Here is a 24,599-nt window from a genome sequence, read left to right on the forward strand (position 1 = left end):
GTCCAATCCACTTTTTTTTTAGCTGATTTCAAATATTAGTTTTCAGATGAATCAATAAATTCCCGCGATAATTAAAAACAATTTTTGTAATTCTTAAAGCCACAACTGGAAAAAAAGGCCGCCTATAGCCACGACACCGCTTTCTACTAGTCACAGGCATCTCTGCTCGAAGTCCGCTGCGCTATCCTTCGAGGGTCTCACGTATCCCAGATAGCATCAACTGATGTTAACGACAAGCTGCTGCTGTCAGCCAGCGTCACCCTAACCACATCGCCGCACGCGATTGGAAGGTTCCTGTCCGCGCCACTCACTCGCGCGCAGATACCACAGAGAAACTGCCGGTCTTTCTGTCAACTTTTCTTGCGAATCACTTGCAGTAAGCACCACCAATGAAAGCTGCAAGGAACCACGGTAGACGCTGCCAATTACCAAATTTTCCCGACGTCACGCCACCCTATCGCCAGTAGTCATAAGCACCAATGGCACAAATAGTTTTCCTTAACTCTGCTGCCTATATTTTATGTATTTATTGACATTGCAGGCTCCCTGTTTCGACTTTGCAATTGATTACGCTAATGAACTTTTCAAAATGACGGCACACAAAACGTAACTGCATGTCTTGGGAAATTCAAATTAGCCAATAAAAAGCACAAATTTTGCCACGTGGTACAAGGCAGCCAATTGCGAGGCAGCTTCCGTTTTTATTTTTGGCATTTTTCTCAGCTTTGAATAGGCTCCGTAAGTGCAACTTTGGCACGAAAGATAGCGAGCTGCACTATCAAATGAAACCAAACAGAGGGCATCATGGCAGCTGGTTTTGAATTTCACTGGCATACAAAATGGACGTATTTCGATGCATCCTCCCAAGTTCTGGCATAGGAACTTCACATGAAAACTGGATGTAATGAAAACCTGCATGTGACGAAAAACTGCAGACTTTTCTTGGTTTCATTATATTCAGATTCAACTGTAGTCAGTCTCTCAATACTATATTTTCGCACAGTTCTACACTGACAATGCAGTAAAGATTTGCACTTGCTTGGTCATGTTAGGTGGTGCACTAAATTCAGAGCAGACTTTTCATGCAGACAAAGTCTATCAGATTTCGAAATGGCATTCTGGGCATGCTACAGTCGACGACCAATTTTTCGGACTCATTAGGGACCACAAAAACGACCGAAAAATCAGGCAGTCCGGAAAACCAAATTTCACTGAAAAAATTACGAAACTTATTATCAATAAGCCGGACGGAGGGGTCAATTGTATTGCACACATTATAAAGCTCCTCATGACTAAATTTCGCCGCGTGACACATGCACAGGCGACGGGCGGCGACCGCTTTCACGAGCTCGACCTCGCTGTGCTGCCCTCGGCATGTCGCCGATGAACGCACAGTTGGGACAAAGTCTAAACGGGAAAGCAAACACGCCACTGCGGGAACTGCACTGCAACCGCAATACGATGGGCCCGGAACGAGAACGCGAAGATGACGAAGCAATAAGAACCGAGAAGTAGCCGAAGCAAACGCATTGGCCATCGGCATTGGCCTCGTCATTAGGCCTAGCGACTAGAGCGATCGTATCCAGCGATGAGCACTCTGTAGTGGCTTGCGTATAATGATAGGCGTCTTGCCTGTCATCGAAACGCCAGTTGTTTAAGGTTTTACGATAGAAAAGTCAGGTTTGCGATGCGTTTTGCCGCGGGTACGCTGACCTCGCTTAGAAATGCACCACCATTCCCTCCCGCGCTCGCCGTCTCCATGAAGCCATACGCCTCTCATGCGCTTCGCTGCTACCTATATCCGTATTCGAGACGAAAGAGTCGGCACAGATGAGTTCCGTGAACTGTGACTACTGTTCAAGTTCGTACAGCGGAAGACATCCAAGAACAGTACGAATTCGAAACCACGCGAGCGTAATATGCCGACTCGCGTAGAATTTCAGCATCGCAAGAGATCCCTTTAAGCTTGAATTTCGTTCTGTTTGATTAAGTTTTCGATCTCTCCTGCAGTTATAAATTAATGAAGTTCCACTGCACACATTATGTGGCGGCTTCGGTATTGGCGGCGAGTGCGAACGAGGTCCGAATAATCGAGCAGTCAGTTGCGGTGCGTCCGAAATTTCAGGCACTCTTATACATTGGCTCTATGGGCCATGTCGCGGTGCCGCGAAAAAGTCCGAATAAGGCATGTCCGAAAAACCAGGCATCCGAATTTTTGGTCGTCGACTATATAGCTGCTCACCACAGTATACTACATTTGCAAGAGTCAAACAAGACACCTTTCACCATTGAGCAATGTTGCTAGTGGAGTACTCTAAAACCCATTACAACTTAAGCAAATCAACCTTAGTGTTGCTATGCCTCACGGACCCCAGCTGCAGAGGTACACAAGAGGTGGGCAAACAGCCTGGCACAAAACCACGTAAAATGGCAGCTTACACATTTAGGAAGCTTACCTTTATGAATAAAGAGCTTCCGTTGGCGCTGGAGACGAGGTTTCCTTGAGATCATTGGATTCTGGAACCTTATCTGGAAGAGGGGGAGAGGCAGAGTGTACACATTTATTACACGCAATGCAGCCGCCTCCCTTTCAGCACAGCGTGGATATGCTGCATACGATAGCATACACGGCAGCCTACACTTGTTCTGCTTATGAAGAAGCCATGGGACAAAAATAAAATTACAGTGATGCTTACTTCCGCAAAAAGAAGTCCCTTGGGTTCCAGATGGAGAGCCATGCCATGCCTTTCATCGTCGATGAACTCTTCCAGCCGGAGAAACTTAACAGCACACATTCCACGCCAATCCTTCCAATATATCTGAATCTCCAGTTCTCGAGACTGCACATAAAAATGGAAAATACAGTTCATAAACACCGTGCATTACATCTACACTGCTATTGCACCGACTATAAAACAAACCACTCTCTCACAACAAATTACTACGACATGAGACATTCAAAAGCAAGTACATCAAAATCTTACTACTACCAACTTGCAGAGAGTTGCAGTGACACATCGGTTTGCCATTCAAGTTCCGTGTAAGGGCCGCACCCCCAACTTGGAAGCCAGTCATCCGGAAAAAAAAAAAGCCAGACAAAAGAAAAAAGAATTGCTTCCTGTGTGCATTATTTTCCCCATGTGACACATTATGCTTGGAGCTGATATACAATAACTGCCTGCACGACCACAATGAGTTGCCCGTGCGCCAGGACAGCGAACATGCGATGCTGTAGCGATGCTGTAGCGCTGCTAACTCGAGTGTCTTGTCCGCTCAGCATTCACTCCAGAAAGGACAAAACATTATGCTGCGCAAAAAACTAGAATGTGGAGCTCCCACACTAGCAGCGACGCATCGCCTGCCACGCTCAGGCGCCACAGCAGTAAGCCGTTGTACTGTGCCGTTCACCTGGTTTCACTAGACCTAGCATGCTTCGTGTCTAAGCTATAGCAAGATTGTTTTGAACCTAGTCAGTTTACTATAAAAGGTTTAACCTTCTATACCAGTTTACTATAACACAATAACTTCACATTAAAATGAGCGTATAACTGATATTTGCAAGGCTTTCGACAGTGAAGCGTGCGGAAAAGCAGGACAGGCGAACACTGCCTCACACTGGCGGCCATTGGTCACCAAGTGTGGCGCGCCGCTCCGAACCATCGGTCAATCGAGCGCCAGTTCTTTAGAGGATCTTGATCTTAACTCAATCACATAATGTTTGCCAGTAAACTGATCCAGGAACCTGTTTTACCTTTTGCGGTTAATTTGTATTGGTCTTAAGGCATGCGCACTATCATCCATAATTTCAATGCATTATATATTTGAAGAATTTGCTGGGACTGCACTAATTCATCATAAAAATTCGAGTTGCAGCATCAAACAGGACACATAATCTGGCTCCATTGCAGTCAGAAAAAATTTTACGGGAAAATTTTACGGGCCAGCACTTCACCACTGTCATTACTGTTTTAGCATCCTCTCAAGCCCATCATCATTTCACATGTCTTTTTGTCAACGATCAAAATGGTCCCTCAGTGGCCCCAAGTAGTGTCATGAAGAAAACAAAGCTGGCAATGCCGCAGGACGGAGCGCCCACGCTAGGCCGGCAGCCATTAAAATCGGCTCACTGCCATCAGTCAACTCGTCTCATTCTTCAGCTGGCTGCCACGTAACAATATAAATCGACCAAGGTGGTAAATGCTTATTTTAAGCAAGGCAGCTCTAGAAGGGCTGCGACACATGCCTTCTCTCATTACTATGCCAATGGTAAACCACTATCACTTAGGCTAATCAAACAAAATCAGTTGGGCCTATCCAAATCAGTCAAAAGTAGTGATAAACTCTGCAATTCGCATTCCAAACATTAGGAAAGCTAGTGGGAACCTGTCATAATCCTACTCCTTATGAGCACAACTGGCAAGGCAGAAAAACAACAACCTTCAGCAATGCAAAGTACTGCCACGCTTCTCATCACACACTATACTCAGTTTTATACATAGCAGGCAACACTGCGGAGGCTGCGGAAGTAGTGCGTTTAAGAAACAATATTACTCTGTCACACATCATTTGTTCTTCTCGAAGCCTTGGTCAGTGTTTGGACGGAAACAAAGAGCAGTTTAAAACAAAGTAGTAGCATTGAAAATCACGGTCAAAGCTGTGAGGCCCTCATTATTCGGGGCCTCTGGATGTAATTTTCATTGAGTGTGAACTACTTTTAGGTGCGGACAGAGTCTAGAGTGATTCGCCTTACCAGCCGCGTATCACACCGCCACATCTTCTCGAAGTCTCAATGAGTCACAGGATGAAAAAATGAAGGAGGTTGCCAGTCACGGTACCAGACATTGTCCCAAAGTTCACTGATTGTATGCGAATTACTTTTTGGGCGCAGACCAGCCTGCGCAAAAAGGTGTGCTAGCTTTGGCAACATTGACTGCTACTGCATTTACGTGAACCTAGGCCAGCCATGATTCTAAGCAGACACCCGAAAGCTGAAGGCCAAATAAAAAAAACTTTCCTCGAATATAAGCCGGCCGAAAAAAACAAATAAGAACGACAGCAGGTACAGCCCCCAAACTGCATTTATTTCTACAAACCTGCTCCCGCTCACTGACCTCCTTATTATTATCCTCTTGGTATAGCGCACAATCTTCTGTTGCACTTTTGGAACGAGCGCTCAACCAAGCTTTCCGGGATGTCATCCCAGGCTGTAGCAATTCAGCTAGCTACAACTCCTAGTGACGTGCACATGATGAGGCCTTGGCCACGTTGGAGTTAGCTCGTGCATTTTAATGGTCCCGTGGAATGTCTCGCTCTCTTTCCAGCTCTCTCGCTTCGGCATGCAGCACTTCTGTGGTCACTGGAAGTGCCGCTGGCCCCTGCGATTCCATGAACTCTGCCAGTGCTAATTCCATTTCGGGATGGCAGCCTCCTTTCAGCCCGTGAAGGCCCTCTTCATTGCGGCGCAAGCAAAAAGTTAGTCAAGCTGCCCTCTCCAATGGCGAACATTCTTTTCGTCCACGCTGAAGCCTCGACCGGCTTGCAGGTGTTAAGACTGCTCCGCAAAGGACACAACTTTTCGCTTGAAGGTGGCACTATAATGACACCGTCTGCTTGGTGCTACGGTATCGGTGAAAAACCGTGCGTGACAAACTTGCAGTGCCACAGAACATGCCGATGCCACCACACGAAGAGAAAAACACGTCAAAATGGCAGCCAATGCTTTTGTGTGCTTTTATTGACACGGCTACGGATAGTAATAGCTACAGTGCCATTTCTGTTGGTGCTTCATGGGAGTGCCACCTGCATGCTACTTTTTCCGGTTTTGTGCGTCCTCATATTTTATGAATACGATGACAAAATCTTCAAATGTAACCAGTTTTAGGACTTTCATATCTCCTGTTTTTTAAAAAAGACTACTGGCCTAGATTCGAATAAATATGATGCGTATGAAACGAGTATAAGCATTAACCCTCAGTTTACATGCTCAACTTGTGCATAATTTTTTTTTTTTATTTCATGGGACAATTTGTTTTGAAACGGTTCCACTGTTCAGAATTACTTTTAAAGACCAATGCTGCAATGTGCATTGCGAAATGCCAATGTGGCCATTGCCTCCTCGCAAGAGGCATCAACATCATCTGGTCAAGGTATCCCATAGGTAGAGGCAGCTGAAAATGCAGTTTCACCCATACTAGCTGGGCGCTGCAATATATAATATTTTTTTTTTAAACTACAGGGCTCATGCAAAGCTCTTAAGCTTGACTGACTAATAGCTGCAATAACCTCCTCTAAAGATTTAATGAACTCACATGTAATCACTAAAACTGTTTTACTCTCTCAGGCTCTCTCTAATTGAACGCACTATAATTTATAAGTGCACATGTAAACTTACCCGGTCAAGGGCAACAGTGAACCTCTGATCCCATGCTTGTTGACTGCATGGCTTGTAAGTGGTCTGGCCCACATGGACATTATCTAGCTTTAAAACAGCCATGATTTCACCTGTAAATAATACATATGGATAAGCTCAAGAACACAACATTTATAAAATGGCTTAAGGGGAAGGGAAGTACATCAAAGATAAGTGCAAAAGTAAACAAAAAATTAACATGAAACTTTCAAGGATGGCTGTTTTGGCCAGCCAGTACCACATGATACCCAAGTTAACACTTGTGTATCATGCTCTTTTGTTCTCATTTACGTCATTTCAAACATGCACTTTTGTTTCACGACCTCATATGTTCTTTTCCATATAATTTCCACAAGTGCTGCACTAGAGTAGCATACAGGGAACAAGAACCATGAAAACAGGACAGAGAAACTTAGTCTTGCTTCACTGCCTCTCTCGCATTTTTCATAGTCCATGCCTCACCTGTGTAAACTTGACTACTGGAAATCATAATTTTAACAGGTTTTGAATGCTTCAAACTTGCTTCTTTGTGCACCATGGTGGAGAAAAAAAGCTTAATACCTCTTAATATGACTATAACAATTGGGTTTGACATCCAAGCCTGGAAAGCACTGCAAATACAGTCAACTGCGAATATATCGAACCCAGATATATCAAATTATTGTTTATATCGAACAGTCAGAACAACACATCCCCTTGAAAATCCCACGAAAAACTACAGCACTACTGTTGGCGTTTATCGAACTCCCATTCGCTGGAACATTCAGTATATTCAAAAGCGCTGTGCCCCTGCAAGTGGGGCTTCTCTTAACGGCATTTCTGTGATAACTTCTTGCAGGAGGCGGGTCAGCTGCGCAGCTCTGGGTACATGCTGGCTGCGCTGGCGTTGTAAAACCGCGCAAGGAGGTGAACGTGGGCGCGTGACTGCAGCCTTCGGTCTCTCATACTAAATTCCCAAGCAACACCGCTGCCATGCAGAAAAGGCAGCTTTCAGTGCACAACTTGTTCTACAGGGAATCCTACCTGCCAAAAGCCGAGCGGTGACCCTCGCCTAGTGTGCTTCAGTCACTTTGCTGATGAACCCATTGCGGAAACTAACCGTACTTTAATGTTAATGAGAAATTCTATTTATAGTGTACCAGGAACAGGATTAGACCTCTTATTGTAGACAGTGGCTAGTTACAAGCGCCATCTGCTGCAGCTTCTATTTCCGAATCGTATAACTGCCATATTTAACCGTAATATTTTGATACATAAGTTTGTTTATACCTGTACACACCCCTTGTGCAACACCCCCCAATCACGGATCTTCAAGAAAGTGATCAAGGTGAAGCGATGAGCAGGCTAGGCCTAGTGACATGTTGCGAGCGGTGCGCTGCCAGCGTGCCGGCAGGCATGTCGCTAGCGTGGATGCAGTGTATTCTTACTTCTAGCTTCTAGATATGCTTACCTACTGCCATTTTTTATACAGTAATCCCTCGTTATAGCGAAGTCAGCGGGACGGCGAAAAAATTTGTTATAAGCGACCACCCAAGAAAAAATAAAGCAGTTTAGATTCAATTGCGCCACAACTGTGAGGAAGTCAAAATACAATGTATTCAATGAAGCAAAACTTTATTCTGGTGCAAAATAGGCAGTGAGCTTTGGCCTAGCAGTGACCCTCGCCTGGTGTGCTTCAGTCACTTTGCTGACGAATCTGTTGGCGGGGTGCGTACAACCCCTGTTCTAATCTGACCAAGCATTGCATGAGGTCGTGGTCGCCGCCCATGCATTCAACCTTCGGGATATTTCGAATCGCAAGGGCAGTGGCCGCTTTTATGGGGGTATTTCGAAGGCAGTGGCTGCTTTTACGGGGAGGAGAGGGCGGAGTCACAGAAGACTGCAAGAGTATTGTGCTGGAAAGCGCTGCAAATGCCGTGGCTCGAGTCTGAGGTTGTGTTTGTTATGCTCAAAAAACGATTAGCTGCTCATTGTGCGTAGCGTGATCGTGAAAACAACGGTTTTGAAGTAGGGAATTTGCCTGATTACTAGGAAATTTTTTCTCGAGCTGTACAGCTATGAAGTTTCCGAAACGAGAGTTTTTGGGCACACCTATGTTGAATACACTGCGCTAATTCTACAGTTCGAGTGTCGGTGTTCGCACAGCGTCACGTCCGCGCCATTGACAAATGTCTAGGAACAAAAGTTAATGACCCTACCACACATTTAGACCGTTTGTCTAGTCAGATGGTGCGAATCGAGCATGACCGGCTCGAGAAAATTGCTGGGGAAACACCATGGTTGCGTTGACCCGCTATGTTGAGAGCCTGACTTGCCGCTGGCGACGCTCAGATTTTTCATGTTTTCGGCAAGTTATCAGTCGATTTGCACAATCAAGAGTGCAACGAAGCTAAGGGCGATGCTTTATTACGATGCAAGCCGATTACTGCGAGCGGCGAGCGAATTTCTGGACCGGATTCCCCAAATTCGTCTTCCCGATTTCTTACGTAGCTCCTCGCATCGCACATGGCAAAGGGCACGTGACCAGGCAGCAGCTCGACAACACCGCTGCGCATACTTCCAAGTGCGACCCCTGCGGGTCGCCTTCTCGTTTGAAGGGAAACTCCTGGGATTGCCGTTGTTTGCGCGCTTTTGACAGTTTCGTCTGCTTTGGCCGATGTGAAACGGTTAGGCTTAGCGACGACTACGGCAGCCAGGGAGCAGCTCAGTTAGTTGCCCAGCGCGTCCGCGGTCGGCATCGTTGCCTAAAGCTCGTCTCGCCTAAAGCTGGTCTCGCTCGCTGATTGGTTCAACGGTTTGCGGCTCGCAGTTGCAATGATGGAAAATCAAGAGGTCTTGAAATCCAGCAGCGAGCGACTGGCCTGCAACTGTCGCTTTTTGACCAATGCGACCGTTTGCGACTGTCGCTTTTCAACCAAAACAGTCACACATCTCTGCGATTCGCAAGTGTGAATGCACCCATAATCGGAGGAACACTTCTTTGGTGCCTTTTGGCACGTTTCAGCGGCAGAAGTGCTCTTTAGAGCAGTAAAACTTCGCTCATCAAGCGCACCCCATTGCATGCTACGGCGCAAGTCTGCCCGCAGTCTTTTGGCCACTTTTCGGCATCCAAGAGACCGCGGTTTTCTAGAATCGCAAAACGTCACCAGCGATGCGATTGCAACCGAGATTAACGGTTCGGGCACGCTGCACTATGGAATTTGACAGTTTCCGTTCACTCTGCTGAAACAACTGAGGGCACTCGCCACTCACTCGGTGCCCGTTACTTGGCAGGTCAGCGATCATGGGTTTGGTACTTTTGTGGCCTGTTCTGTGCCTGCATTAATTCTTCGGCAGTATTGACACTGCATCGGCAAAAGGGTCGCGCCACCTCCAAGCAGCGACGATGCCTCCGCTCGCCACTTCGCTCTAAGCAGGTCGAGCCCTTCAAGCTCTACAAGTGCTTCGAGTAATGCGGCTTAAAATGCATGCGTTTGGGTCGGGACCGGAAGAAATTTCGAATAAATCGATATTTCAAGTAAAGCGATTTCATTATAACGAGGGATTACTGCATATTAAATTACTGATACATTGAACTATTTTAAGATCCCTTTCAAGCTCAATATACCTGGGACCTACCATATACAAAACTAAGCAGCAACCGCAACTGTAGAGCCATGGCAAGTTATTTTCAATTACTGTTTGGAAACATCAATTACAGCTTATTCTTTTTTACACTGCAAGCACTTTGACAGCTTGACAAAGTCTGCACAGATTTAAAAAGGGAAAGAGGGTCTTAAAAAAAGTTTTCTTTAATGAAATCACATTATTGAAATCTTCAGGGAATATGTATTTTTGTGTGCTAATTCCAAATACAGTGGAACCTCGATTATACAACTTTCTGGGGATCGTGTGAAACAGTAATATAATCCCGGCGCCGTCTAATACAAAATCTCACACAAATGATGCATTCGTGTATTAATCGCGTCTGCTAATCTGGATTTCAAAAATTAAGTGAAATTCTTTTCCCTGCACTTTATAAAAGTGCACGTTTTCGTTCTGTGAGAATTAGTTCAGAGAACATGCACAGCCAGGCTTTTCGGCATCAAAGAGGCGGCTTTAGATGAGGAGCACATGCACTCCTGACCCTGCGCGTAAAGTAGACGTCACATGCACCTCGAAAATGATGATTTTGAAGACAGGCCAGAAATATGACTGCTCTGACTCTTTGGTAACATTTTGCAGTGCGCTGTACAACTATGGCAGAGACAAGTCTTTCTGTTCAGACTTCCACTAAAATTGGTGTCACTCAACAGCAGCAGGCAGCAGTGTCTGTAATAGGATTTCATATCATAAAGGAAACACTATGTTCGCCTGCGACACGAATGCATCAGCATCACGCTTTCTGCAGCGATGTGCAGCCAGCCAGGTGACAGCGCGCCACTCGCTCCTGGCTCGCTGGGTGTCGCTAGGCCTAACGAGCTCCGCACTGAAGCCGAAGTGACAAGTGCTTTTGAACTAGCTGCAGACAATCATAGAAATGTCTAATCTCGTTACCATCGCCAAGATAACTACATGCTGGTACGAATGTATAATCTTGTTACCACCGCCAAGATAACTTCATGCTGGTACGAGCATACATTTGATTTCTCTAAGGCCTTCGTCAGCAAAGCGCGGAAAAACGGCCCAGGCAAGGCGCCTCGCGCCGATGGCCACAGGTAGCATGCGAGTCCGAGTCCACGGCATAACAGTCAATACAGTAAAACCTCGTTAATTCGAACTAAAGGGGGACCGGAAAATTGTTCGAATTAAGCGGAGTTTGAATTAACGAGCGGGCGCTAAAAAAAGCGGCCATCACGCCCGGCAGCACAGGCCGAAGCTAAAACAGGCATATCTGAGATCGTTATCTCTTACTACGCGCTACTACACATTTGCGGCGGGCGATTGCGCGAATTAAAATCATAGAGCCCGAATGACGAAGGAAATAAAGTTAATTTGTTTATGCGGTTGGAGCTAACATCAAAATGCATTCGCGTAAGCAGCAAGCTTAATGATTAAATATGACACTATGCTTCAAAAACATGTTTATTAACAGCAGATTGGCAAAGCATATCAAAGAGAAAAATAATCGGTGATGCGCATTTGTTTTCGTTTTCTTTGCCGTGACTCGACAAGCATCGTCTGCAACTTGCCCAACAGCTCCAACGCAGCGTCCAAATTATCATCGGCGGAGAAGTAGCGCGCAGCCAGATCGAGTGCTGACGCTGTTTCACATGCACTCGGGGGTGGCAATGGATCGTCGCCTCCGTCGGACTCGTCGTCGCTGTCAGCTGTGCTCGCCGCGCCCGAGTTGTGCGGCATCTGGTCACCGCAGGCCGCTTCAATAATCTCGGCATCACTTAACAGCCCCGATGTCTCCACGCCGCTGTCAACGTCTACGAAGCTCTGGAAGTCAACACCCTCCGATAAAGCAGCGTAGGCAGGGTGCAGCGCGACGGAGTCATCACACTGAGCATCCAGCTCTGCCGTGCTGCAGGCTTCTGGGCCTTCAATGAAGCCGCACTTTCGATAACAGTTCGCGACTGTGTCCGCCTTGACAGCATTCCACGATGTTGCCAGCATGTGGCAGGCTCCGAGGAGATTGACGTCGTACGATTTGCCGCTGTCCATACACACAAGAATCCGCTCTAGGAGTTGGCGCCTGTACAGTGTTTTGAGGTTTTTAATAACCCCAAGGTCCATAGGCTGCAGCACAGCCGTAGTGTTTTTCGGCAGAGATGCCAGACGGATCGCCTTCAGTCCGCTGATGTCGCAATGGGCTGAACAGTTGTCGACGAACAACAGAACATTCCTGTTCTGTGCCGCGAACTTCCTGTCGAGTGTGCACAGCCAATCCGTGAAAATTGCTCGCGTCATCCACGACTTTCTGTTGAAAGTATAATCAACAGGGAGAGTTTTTAGCCCTTTAAAGCAGCGAGGCTTCGCTGCTTTGCCTATAACTAGCAAGCGGCACCGTTCCGTGCCAGTCGCGTTTGCGCACACCAACACCGTCACTCCTTCCTTGCTTCTCTTCCCGCCTGAACACGTGTCGCCTTTGTAACTGACAGTCTTGTTCGGCAGCAACTTAAAATAAAGCGCGGTTTCATCTGCATTGAACACATCGCTGAGCGAGTAATCGGCAAGGTAGTCTTTTAGTTGACCTGAGATCCAATTTTGACACGTTTCTTCATCGACTGCGGCTGCCTCTCCACAAACGCTTTTAAACATAAGTCCGTGACGGGCCTTGAAACGCGACAACCAGCCTTCCGACGCGCCGAAGTCACTTATGCCCATCTGGCTGGCGAAGTCCACTGCCTTTGCGGCAATTATTGGTCCACTTAGCGGAATGTTCCTGCTGCGAACGTCCTTAATCCATGCCATTACAGCATCCTCCATCTCTGGATGAGCCGATATTCTTAGCCGTTTCCGCGAGGGCTCCATCTCCTTTTGATACGCATTGAAGATAGAGTCCTTGTTCTTGAGGTATGTGGACAGCGTGCATTTCTTGACTGCAAACTTCTCTGCGATCGCTGTCTTTGTTAGGAGACCACGTTCGACTTCCTGTAATATCTCCACCTTCGTCTTCAAATCCTTTGCGGAGTACTTTCCTCGGTTTGCCATGATTGGCACAGTTGATGAGACGTCGCCAGCGAGACACCAAACAAACGAGGAATATCACGCAACACAAACTTCGCTAGACACCGCGGCAACAAAGACTAGGCGCAAGAGGGACCGGGAGCTGCGTGCAGGATGAAGGAAAGGAAAGAGTCTTCGCTTCCCGAGCTGCACAAAAGAAGGGTACCGGAAGTCACGCGTTCTCACAAGGGCTACTGGGAGAGTTTAGCCGACGGCGCAGCCAATAGAACGCTGGGCGCAGCGGCGTCGTCTGCTGCATGGGCAGGCGCGCTGGGACGGCGCCCAAGTAGAGGGAAGCGGGGGAACGGGGAGGGGAGGCCCGCTTGATTGAAACGTTTATTTCCATCAGAAAAAAACCCCGCTTTAAAAAAATGTGACGTAACCGCCTCTCCCGAGTACTTCCTTCCTCCATGGTCGCGTGCGTCTCCAATGGTCACGACCGCCTCGGCGCAGCGGAAACCTGCAACGGCTTGCGCCGGAGCCACCGTGGCCGGAGCATAGGCGGCGCCCGCGGTAGGGTGGCTACCCGCGTGACCGCGCGTCAGCCAAAAATAGACAAGCCAATGCTTCGACGCTCCGGCAGCAAAAACCTGCTACGGCATGCACCGCAGGGTTGGTTCGGGCAACGAAATTCACATCTCACCTCGTGCGTGCTGACATGCGTGCTGGCTTATTTTTTTTCTCATCATTCTGCATTTTTTTTTTAATTTTCAGCGCATTGTATTTGCTACGAGGTGACTTCTATATGCGAGGAGCAATGCCAGCCATCGGCGCCTAGTTCGAATTAACCGACGTGGATACCGGCATATTCGAATTATCGCGAGTTTTGACCCATTGAAATACACAAGGCTTTGCCGGGACCCGGCCGTCAGTTCGAATTAACCGGAAGTTCGAATTAAGCGATTTCGAATTAACGAGGTTTTACTGTACAGCCGTTCGTGCGCTTAATCGAATCGCTGCACGCACGTCTCCTTGATTGCGATATGAAACCAACTTAGTTGACGTCACGCCTGCCAATAAAGTGCTTTGCCAGCATCTCATTCCGGATGGTTCCTGTCGGCAGACGTATGAAGCGGGGCATACATATTTTTCCGTCGTATAATAGAGGTTTTTAAAGCATTACCCCTCTGGGAGATTCACCAGGCCCACACGAGATCATCGTAAGATGTGGGCCATCGCATGAACGGGGGAAAAATAATCAGATTCCACTGTATACAAAACCTTGCACATGTTCATAGCTTCAATTTTTGTGATTTACAGCTGCTTACATAATATACTGCACTTTCCGTGACCTTTCTATTTCTAGTCAGGGGATATGACTGCTGTGCCACTAGAGAAAGCAGTCACGTGAGGAGATTAAGTGGAGGTAGATATGGGATGTGCTGCACATTACACTTGTTCAGAGTTCTGTTCTTGTTTATTTTATAGCAGAGCTTGCAGTTCCTCCTTTTCTCCATTTTTTTTTTCGTGGTAGAGAATGGGTTCTGTGGGTAAAAAGGGGGCATGGCCATCCTTGACATCATCACAGTAAAAAATCTGCTGCCGCATTTGGTAAAATATCTTGGCAGTATGCTACGAAGACCCTAAAGCATCAAATAAAACCCCTCTCATCAATTAAAAATCAAGTACGCTTAATAAATACAATATGAATGGTAAAACGAAACACATCTGAGCATGCGCTGTTGTCCCTGGCCTGAGAAGACGTCTCGCAATCGGAACTGAAATCTGACCTTTCCACATGGTTGTCTAGCTCTCACCACTGCTACTCAAAATGAAAAAAAAAAAAAAGGACAGCATAAATACCACCAGAAATGCTCAGTGTAGCCTTTCACAGTTGAGCAGCTTGCGGCGAAATGGATGCCATGATCACTGACTGGCGGACTATGTCCGGTCGAAGTTTCATTTTTCACGTCACCTCCTCCCATTACAAAATGAAAAAAAAAAAAGCAACTGAAACCAAAGAGATGGTGTTATAAAAGCAAACTAGACAGCACAGCTTGTCCAAGAGTGCCAACTTGAATTTTTAGCGGCAGGTTCAAAACGTCTGTTATACATGACTGATGGCCAATGGCGCGGTAAAAAGAGTTATGGAGCCCCTCGATGTTTTGAAGCTAGCTGGCCCATTCTGCATTAGTTGCAGTTCTAATACGACCTGATTGATCATGCTATACCATCTCCCTCAACACAGACACAATCGTGGTTGGTGAGGAATGACGCCACATCCACGCACTCGAGGATAACCCTCAGAAGTTCATTTAAAATTAAAATGTCCATTATAAATTAGATCATTAATTAAAATTCAAAGATCATTTGCCCTTTATTACTGAATGTCTCCTATACCTAACGCCTGTTACAAAAGAGGTCCCCTTAATGAGAGAGCGAGAACAGTGTGCAAAAACTGTCTCTTATTCCAAAGTGTTTGTAACATCCATGCCTATTATATAACAGGGTTCAACTGTATGTATTCTTGTGGGGCAGAGATCTAGCATGGGCATACCATGAAAGATATGCATGTGTTCATCAATGTTGAGGCATCAAGAGTGTCAAGACGGAAGCGAATAGAGGAAAGCATTTGCCACTTACAAGGAAATGGCCAGGGTGTGAAGCTAAGAGGGAATGCCTAGTTCAACTTTACAATGTGAGAGCTGAGGTCATGCGCTCAGAACTTCATACGCCACACTGAAAACCATGCCAACTATGACAAAGACAGAAGAACATTGTTCATCCTTTGAAGACTGATTTTGGCACACTTTGGGCATGCACCGATAACAAAATCCTGATGCCACAGGAAGGAAAAATTTATAAGTCTGTCAGATGTGTGCGCTTGGCACACAAAACAGAACTTTATCTGCTGCTGCACATTCAGGACAAATGCACACTTTCCCAGAAAAGAAAAAAAAAGGGAGTTAACTCACTTGAGGTTTCCTCTTTGATGCTGTAGGAGCGTGAGGAGTTGCGCCCTGAGAAGCCTCGGCCTGTGGCCCGAACAAGGCTGCTACGCAGGTCAGCCCCAACTCCTGCCACCTGTGACCGGGGCAGTCGACCTGGAACATCCTCCAGCAGGTCCTGGCAGCCCATCAGTCTGCACGGCACAGAGCGCAATTGAGACCAAAACCCGAGCATAAAGTGAGGGGACCTACTAGGGAGCAACAAATTCTCCTGGAACTCCCCATTTTACAAATCACGGTACCCTTCAAGAAACTTAGAATGAAATAGACAGTTGCTTTCAAAGCTGTAGCCAGTACTCTGGTTGTAATAAAAAAAATTTAAGCACAAATCAAACTTGACTTTGAAAGTACGCTCCAGCAAAGAGAAGACTTTCTGAATGAACTCTGATAACATAGCTGTAGGCATATGCGAATATTCGGTATTTGATATTCAATTTGAACCGAATGTTTGGTATTCAAAATTTTGAAGTACAGTCGAACCCGGATATATCACATTCTAAGGGGATTAGAAGATAGATCGATATAGCGAAAACTCGATATACAGATAGAGGCTTAACCTGCACTCGAGATGATGACAAATTGTGGCATACTGATTGCAAGAGTCATGAACCGCCTGCACTCGAGATCATGACAAATTGTGGCATACCAATTGCAAGAGTCATAAACCGCAAAGTCCGGGCATGCAACGTGAAAGCACTTTATTTCACAGAAAAAAAAAAAAAAATCCCTAATTTTCGACTGCTTTTTGCTATGATTAATGAAGTTGAAAACACCAGTCTCGATCTTATCGATACTGTCCAGGTGCAACAGCCCAGTACCTTCCATTTCGCCGCAACAACGCCGAATTAGGCTGAACGCTATTGCCAGTTCAGCGGCTGTGCACGTGCTAATCTGTTCTGGAACACAGCTGTCCTCGTCGTCACTGGAATAGCCTTCTTGGGCGCCAGCTGTGCCGACCACAACGTCATCAGTGAGGTCAGCTACAGCCTGAACTTCGCTATCAGCATTGATGAAGTCCTCAACCGTAAGTTCCGACGGGACGACGCCGGGAAAATGGGAAAAGTCGCGAAATGTGTCCTCCAAGCTTTCATCATCATCATCCAAAGCTTCAGGACATTCATCTCCAGCCACTTCCAAGGCCTGCCTTGCCGAAACAGTTGGCTATCGTGGCCTGTTTTATGTCATTCCAAGCACCGGTAATCATCTGGATAGCGCCGAGCAAGTCAATCTTGAGATCAGTTCCCATGCGGAGGTTTATAAGGAGCCGCTGAACAAGTCACCTTCTATAGCCTACCTTGAAAGCCTTTATGATACCCTGGTCCATGGGCTGCAGTTTCGCTGTGGTTCTGGCGGGAAAAACTTGAGTTCAGTGTTCTGCAGCGTGCAAGTTGTTTGATGGGCCGAGTAGTTCTCTAACAGAAGGCATACTCGACGGCCCGGCCTGCCCAACTTGGCATCCCAAGCCTGCAGCCATTCAACAAAAAGTTGGCGTGTTATCCAGGTCTTTCTATTACACCCGTAGCGGACGGGAAGCTACTTGTAATTCTTGAAGCAGCGTGGTGACGTGTTCTTTTCGGTGACAAACGTACGCAGCTTGCACAAGCCATCCATGTCTGCAGCAAGCAGAACCATCATACGGACTTTGCTCATTTTCCCGCCGTGACATGAGCTCCCACGGAGGTCGAGTGTCTTATTCGGAAGCATTTGCCAAAAGAGCAATGAAGACTTCAGCAGGCGAAAACTTTGCAGTGATCTTCGGCCACTCCTCTGAAAGCCACTGCTGCATCTCCTGGCTGCTGACAGCCCCACTTTCGCCTGAAATGGCTTTTCCCACAATGCAGTGGCGGTTTTTACACCATTGCAGCCACCCAGTGACACCGCAAAGGTTCTCTTTACCAAGAGCCGTGGTAAATCATTTGACCTTCTCCATTAACATGGGGTCATCCACAGGGATGTTTTTCGCTCGGACTTCGAGAAACCACGCGTACAGCGCCTTCTCAACTTTGTCGAAAGCAGCAGGGCGCACATGACATGCTCCCGAGCGACTTTGCTCACCTGCTTTGAGTGTGACGTCCTGCTCGGTTTTTACAGCGCACTTAGAGTGCTCCCCTGAATGCCGAATGCGTGTGCCACGGAGGACTTTTTTGCCATTCTCGACGCGCCGGATCACCTCAAGCTTTGTTGCGAAGTCCAGATTCTTTATTTTTTACGTCCGCAGATGCCATAGCTCACTAGATGACTGCAGTCACGCACACTACAATTGAAGCATTGAAATAAAGATACGCACAAGAAAAATGCGACAGGCTCCGCACTGGCCGATGGAGTCGACTGGCGCCGGTCGAGAAGACACAAAAAGAAATGAAGAAGAGAAAGGGAGAAAAAAAAGCGGAAATGTGCTGCTGGTGCTAGCTGTGCCAGTCTTGGGGCGCTGCGGGCACAACCATCGCCTGGCTCGTGGCCTCCGTGATTGGCTCAGCTGTGCACACACACGCCACGCTCTATCATAGAGGCCACGCCTGGCTCTTTGCAGTTCTCTCGTCTCCTTCACCAGTGAGGAGGTGCTGCCCTCGCTTATGACCGGTTTGTACTATGCAACTCTCCTATGCTTTTACATAGTATTTTCAAGGGGATAATCTTTGTGTTCGATATAGCCAATAATTCGAAATATGCGGGATCGACTGTATTCGTCCCGAGCGAATAACGTTTCTGGAACTCTTGCTTCGTGCTTCGTACTCCAGGATCACAACACAGCATGCGCGCAACCAAACCTCAGACTCTGCACCTCCGCGTGCAACCAAACCTCAGACTCAGCAACAGACACAAGCAGGCGGAAGCGTGACGCCCAGATCTGTACCTGCAGGCGTCTGCAGCCGCCCTACCCGCAGTGCGCAAGCGCTGTAAACGGCACGGTGGTGTGCATCAATAGAGAGATTTAGCATAGCTCAATCCACTTCCGCACGCCGCTAAACCGTGCGTCCATTGATTAGAGAAATTTAGCATAGCACGATTCGCGGCTTCTATGGCGATCCGATTCCGCGGGGAGCCACTGTGCATGCGCGTATTGCCCTGAGAACGCTACAAAGGCACCGGCCAGCTGCTCCAGCGCATGCTTTCCCCATCAGGACCACTCAGCTAGTGTGCACAAGCTGAGTGGTCCTGATGGGGAAAGCATGCGCTGGAGCAGCTGGCCGGTGCCTTTGTAGCGTTCTCAGGGCAATACGCGCATGCACAGTGGCTCCCCGCGGAATCGGATCGCCATAGAAGCCGCGAATCGTGCTATGCTAAATTTCTCTAATCAATGGACGCACGGTTCTCTTGATTTCCGCGGAACAAGTTTGAGCAGACTGCAGGGGCCGCAGCCACTCTTCTTTGCATGAAATTCGCGAATCATGTGTGATGGAGCGAGCATGAGAGGAAGCTAGCCCAAGGCACACCGTGACGGGTGCCACTTTCCAACACCTGATGCAGGGTGGCGCTTGGTGCGCACTGCGACACCCAGCAGGTGTTCATGGAGTTGTCACTTCAAAGCAATAGCTGTGAAATGACGCAATCACAATTAAGCTAAGCACTCGGGGGTTCCGAGATAGGTCTCACACCACACAAATATGTCTGCTCCACAAGTAAGCCAACTTACCAATTTCCGATTGCCACTTTTGCAGCACATCAGCAGAGCTACAGTGAGTGTGATAAAAATCAATACATTCTCACTTTTTTTTCATGTAATAGCCTTGTGTGTTTGAAAAATAAATTACTTTTAAAATGCCTACTCGGCTGTTAAACCTTTTTTGTGTGCTAGAACTATTCGAAACATTGCTTCAAAATTATTTGAAGAAAATTACTATTCGACTTGAATTTGCTTTGAACCAAGAAATCACTATTCACACATGCCTACATAGCTGCTTTGGGCATCTGATATAAAAGGACTATGATAATGAAGTACCATTTTTCTACTACTGAGAAGAATGCCAACTATAAATGTCAAGAGAGTGGAAATGGTCAAGTTTCAAGGCAACTTATAGTGGCCACAGATACTGTCTGTAGCAAAAGCTTACAGCCCCCAGCGCCATTCGGATAAACGGTGCTGTTGAGTAAACTTTTGCAAGAGATTGTACATACTGCTCGCAAACAAGGAAAGAAAAAAAAGTGTGTCATGTAAGTGGAGCACTCCTCTGGCCTGCACACACTTCAAAGTCAAGCACATGCTTTGGGGGATGCAGTCTTGGGGGAACCAAGAGCAGGACAGTACTGGGTTGTCAGTGCTATCTGTACGAACACAGGTACACTCAGGAGTAAAAAAGATTAGCACACATGACGGAACACCGGAGCACCAGAATGACAACGCGTGGCGCTGCGGGTGACGAAGAGGCTGATAACGAGAGTGCCGGGTCATTCCCATTCTACAGTATTACGGGTGTTCAGCGGACTGTCACGACCCAGCAAAATTTATTCTTCTGTCTCGCCCTCTCTCTTCTTTTTAACGCAGCCTTGCTCCCGCAGGCAAGTGGTGAAGAATAGGATAGTTTTTTTTTTTTGCTTGTTTGGCAGTTATTTTTGCGAGCAGCCTCAGCCGCAATGCGCTTGGCAACTGCTTGAACAGCTCTGCATCCAGGAGCTGCCAAGGCCTCCCAAGGGTGCAGATTTGAATATAATTGAAAATATTGTAAAAACCGGACTATAGGTCGACCCCCTAGCTAACCAATTCTAAAAATGAAAAAAATCTTTTTTCAATAAAAAAAGTACCGAAAAAATTAAAAAAATCTTTTTCAATAAAAAAAGTACCAAATGACAACCTTACCTTAAAACAAATTCGACTCGACAGGTTGCACCATGGTTACAGCATTTACTTTCATTTTAATGTTGCTTGTATGTACACCCGGCCAATTTTTTAACAGTATCGCGCACCCATTGACCCGCGTGTTTGTTTCTGGCACATGCAAGTACGGCGCCGTAGAACAAAGCCCTTTCTCTTCATGAATCGCCGCACCCAGAATGGCAGTCACAGGCAGCGATCTTGCACGCAGCACGACCTTTCCTTCCAGTTCTGGATACGCTGCGATCTGCATCTCTACCGCATTCACACGGATGCATTCGGCAGTCACAGGCAGCGATCTTGCACGCAGCGCAACCTTTCCTTCCAATTCTGGATACGCTGCGGTCCACCCACGAAATTGTTTTCTTCTGGTTGCTGCAAGTTGTAATACGCAGCTTCTGCCTCCGCCAGTACTGAATGCTCTTTTCGGATACTCCAAATTCGCGCTGCGCGGCCAGGTTGCCGTGAGCTTCCGCATACTCAATCTCGTTTTTCTTGAAGGCGACGGTAAATTGCCGTCGTCTTCCGCTTTGGACCTACGAAAACGCAAAACGGCGGCACTGCTGCTGATGGCGATGGTGATGGAGGCCGTTGACTTCAGCCACCCATTGTTGCAAGACTTCCGTAGTTTTTCCGCCAATGACCGGTATATAAGACAGGGGTCTACTTTTCACCATGGTTTTTTGAAAAAAAGTTCGACCTATATTCCAGTTTTTACGGTATATGGGGGTTAATGAAAAAGAGACTAGCTAAAAGGCAGCTGCAAGAGTCATCACCAGATATCCTTCGGGCGGCGGTTCAAGAGGAATGGAGCAGGCTCCAGGTTCTTCCTGACCTTGCAAGCAGCTGTTTGACTCCTTCCATGAGCGCCTTCAAAGCGTTGTAACACTGGCTAAAGGCAGTGCTATCACCTATTATTCCCGCAAGTTCCTTTTGACAAACCATCATCACGGTCATTAAAAAAACAGTAATAAAAAAGAAGCCATCTTTGCTCATGATAACCGAGCCAAAATAAATGCCACATGCACAGTCACGTAGGGTCGGCCACACTTCGACGCTCGGGCGATGGCATGCTTGATAAAGCTTACTTCCTGCCGTCCTCCCCTATGCTGCAAATATGGAGACGGCCCGATAGGCAGGTCTGCAAACCGCAGCGCCGCATGGTGAGATATACAAATTTTAATCGCCAGTGATTTGTGCTAATATTTTTTACTCGTGACTAACTACACCGCAACCAAACCACAGCAAGCAAAGCAATCTTATCCAGCGCTGAAGTGCATTCGTCAGTAGCACAAGTCGTTGCCTGCACAACAGCCCAGATGAAAATACTAACCAGTTAAAATGGTTTGAGACAAACTTGGAAGGCCCCAGCTGATTCTGATCAATCCTAAATGGAACCAACTGGGACTAACTGGGCCTTCTGCCATTAACAACTTGAACATTTTCCATCTGGGTATGCATTGCTCACCAATTCCTTTAAAGCCAGATGTTGTGCTTGCTCTTCAGAACTGTGCCCTGTCAAACCAATTGGGAAGCGAATTTTCAGTTCATGAAGCGTCGCTAACCCGATGTAGTCCATCTCAGCTGCCGATCTCTTACATGCCAAGAATGTTTGGGTATAACACAATGGCGAGCTACGAGGAGCTTTGCTAGCCATTGGGTTACACTGAGAAAGCCAAATGAACAAGTTCTGTGGATATCAAAACATGCGTGCCTGAAATCATGGCAACTGGCATTGATCATGACTGCAATGAGTCCACATGATCTCCCACTGTAGCAGCAATCAAATGTTCAACACCAACTTCAGGTGCCATGATGGCAGCTCCAAAGTGCTGCCACCACATTTTTGAATTAAGGGTTTTTTGTAATTATCATAAAACTAAGCTGGACGCTAAAAGCCAGTTGTTTTGTTTTGTTTCTGGATAATTAAAAACAACTTCATTCAAACGTTTCATGCACTCCAAGAGACTTTAAACTGACAACGGTCTATAGTATATAACATCTTAGGGTGCTAGAGAGATGAGGCCCACCTGACTTGAAGCTGGCCAGTGACAGAAGCTGGCTTTGAGAGAGAAATGGTAGGGCTGGCTGCCAGCGGACTCAATGGAGATGCCAGTGAGCCAGGCTGCTCCGCTCGGGGCCCATGTGGCACGATGGATGGCGAGTAGGGGCTCACCAACTGGCTAGACTCCAACTCGCGCTTGAGCAATTGCCACTTGGCGCTGCCCGGTGACAGTTCTGCACGTCGCAGCTCCAGTGATCGGCGAATCAGATCAAGCTTCTCACTTGATTCAACCAAGCTGTTCTGTGCCTGAGGATAAAACAGTGAGGCAAAACACAGGAACAAGTTGCATTTCATGCGAGAAAAGATGCTTTCCAAGAACCAAGAATAAAAAAGTAAATTTTTATGCCAAAACACTGCCATTGCAAATGCAAACCTATCACTCCACCCCCAAAATCCCCCCCACCCCCTCAAGAAAAAGTAAAAATTACATTTTGACAGTTCAAATAAAGGGTATTTTGGGTATTTCATTACGCAAGTAAATACAATATGTATCCTCTTTTCTACACTTCAGCACTATCCCGGTTCAGCACATCTAAAAAACTCTAATAGTCTTGTCGACAAACCAAACATCTTTTTATTACAGGTAAAGCTGCGGTGAACTTTTTGGTCGCACGACACTGTTGCTCCGTAGCATGGAATTTACACCCTAATACCACACAACACCCCATCAATCTATGTGCCATGGCACAAATTTCTTCATCTGTCTTTCTAGCTCAGGGGCTCTCAATCTTTTTGGCTTCCGAGAGCCCTTTCAAAAGGTGCATGAAACCTTGTCTGGCTCGAATTCACTCCATTGCTACATGAATATAGGTGCTCAGGGAATCAAAAAGACGTAGGATTTAGTGTGGTTATGCCGAATGCAAATTAAGTGCACTAGCACTTCGGTTTCGGTTCATGGCTAGGGTTTCAAGGTCAAGCAGGCTTTAAAGATCGGCGAAATCGGTGAGCAAAATTTTAGGGGGGGGGGGCGTTAATGCTAGCACACTAAAGCTGGACCCAACACTTAAGGTCTGCCGTAAGGGTATGACACGATAGCATTAATGGGTTGATGACCATGCACCAGGTGTTTCAGCGAACACTCAAAACTTATTAAAAATAGAAAAAAGAAAACCTCTCCAGCACCTCCCATTGCAGGTGTTGTAGGCCCCGGGCAAGCAGCATCCCCAGACAGACAGGCGAGATCAGTGAGTAGGGGAAAAGCGCACTAAAAATTTCTCCAAGGAGCCTAAGGATTCCACGATATGCCCATGAATTGAGGCAAGGCATCTTGTAGAGAAGACAGCTGCAGGCAGTGCAGCAGACAGCACAGTATGAGCTACGAGATCGCATGGCAAACAGACTATGCAGCACAGCGATTTATTTGACCATCGAATGTGCCCTACAGAAAGTTAACTCAATTTTTTGGGTGCCGGGTATGGTGATCAGCATGTCCAACGAAGTACAGAGAGAACGAAGTACTTCGCAGCATTTTTATGTGGCAGTGGTGATGGCTTGTCACGCTCAGTTTATCTCAAAGTGAACGCCAACAGGGTTCATGCTGGTCCCGAGCTCAGAAATTCAAGGATTTTCAAGTAAGGGTGTGTGAATAAAATTTCAACTATAAATCGAATATGAATATGAAGAAAAACTGCCTTCAAATATCGAATATCTGTTCAGTAAGAAAAAAATATTTCAGGAAAAGAAACACGCATAAGTTGCTGCCCTTATTTTTAA

General features: G+C 46.8%; 1 protein-coding gene across 6 annotated transcripts in view; it reads right to left on the minus strand.

Annotated features, from left to right (window-relative positions):
- Nucleotides 1–24,599, minus strand: part of Pkn (serine/threonine-protein kinase N) — a 101,757-nt gene that overhangs the window by 52,536 nt on the left and 24,622 nt on the right. For all 6 annotated transcript variants that reach the window (XM_077647622.1, XM_077647624.1, XM_077647620.1 and 3 more), the window contains 5 exons: nt 22,852–23,132; nt 15,979–16,145; nt 6,392–6,501; nt 2,697–2,840; nt 2,457–2,529 (listed from right to left, as the gene is read on the minus strand). In XM_077647622.1, the coding sequence (XP_077503748.1) occupies nt 2,457–2,529; nt 2,697–2,840; nt 6,392–6,501; nt 15,979–16,145; nt 22,852–23,132 (775 nt within the window). The remainder of the gene's footprint in view (nt 1–2,456; nt 2,530–2,696; nt 2,841–6,391; nt 6,502–15,978; nt 16,146–22,851; nt 23,133–24,599) is intronic.

The sequence above is a fragment of the Amblyomma americanum genome, chromosome 1 (genome assembly GCF_052857255.1).
Source record: "Amblyomma americanum isolate KBUSLIRL-KWMA chromosome 1, ASM5285725v1, whole genome shotgun sequence".
NCBI lineage: Eukaryota > Metazoa > Arthropoda > Arachnida > Ixodida > Ixodidae > Amblyomma > Amblyomma americanum.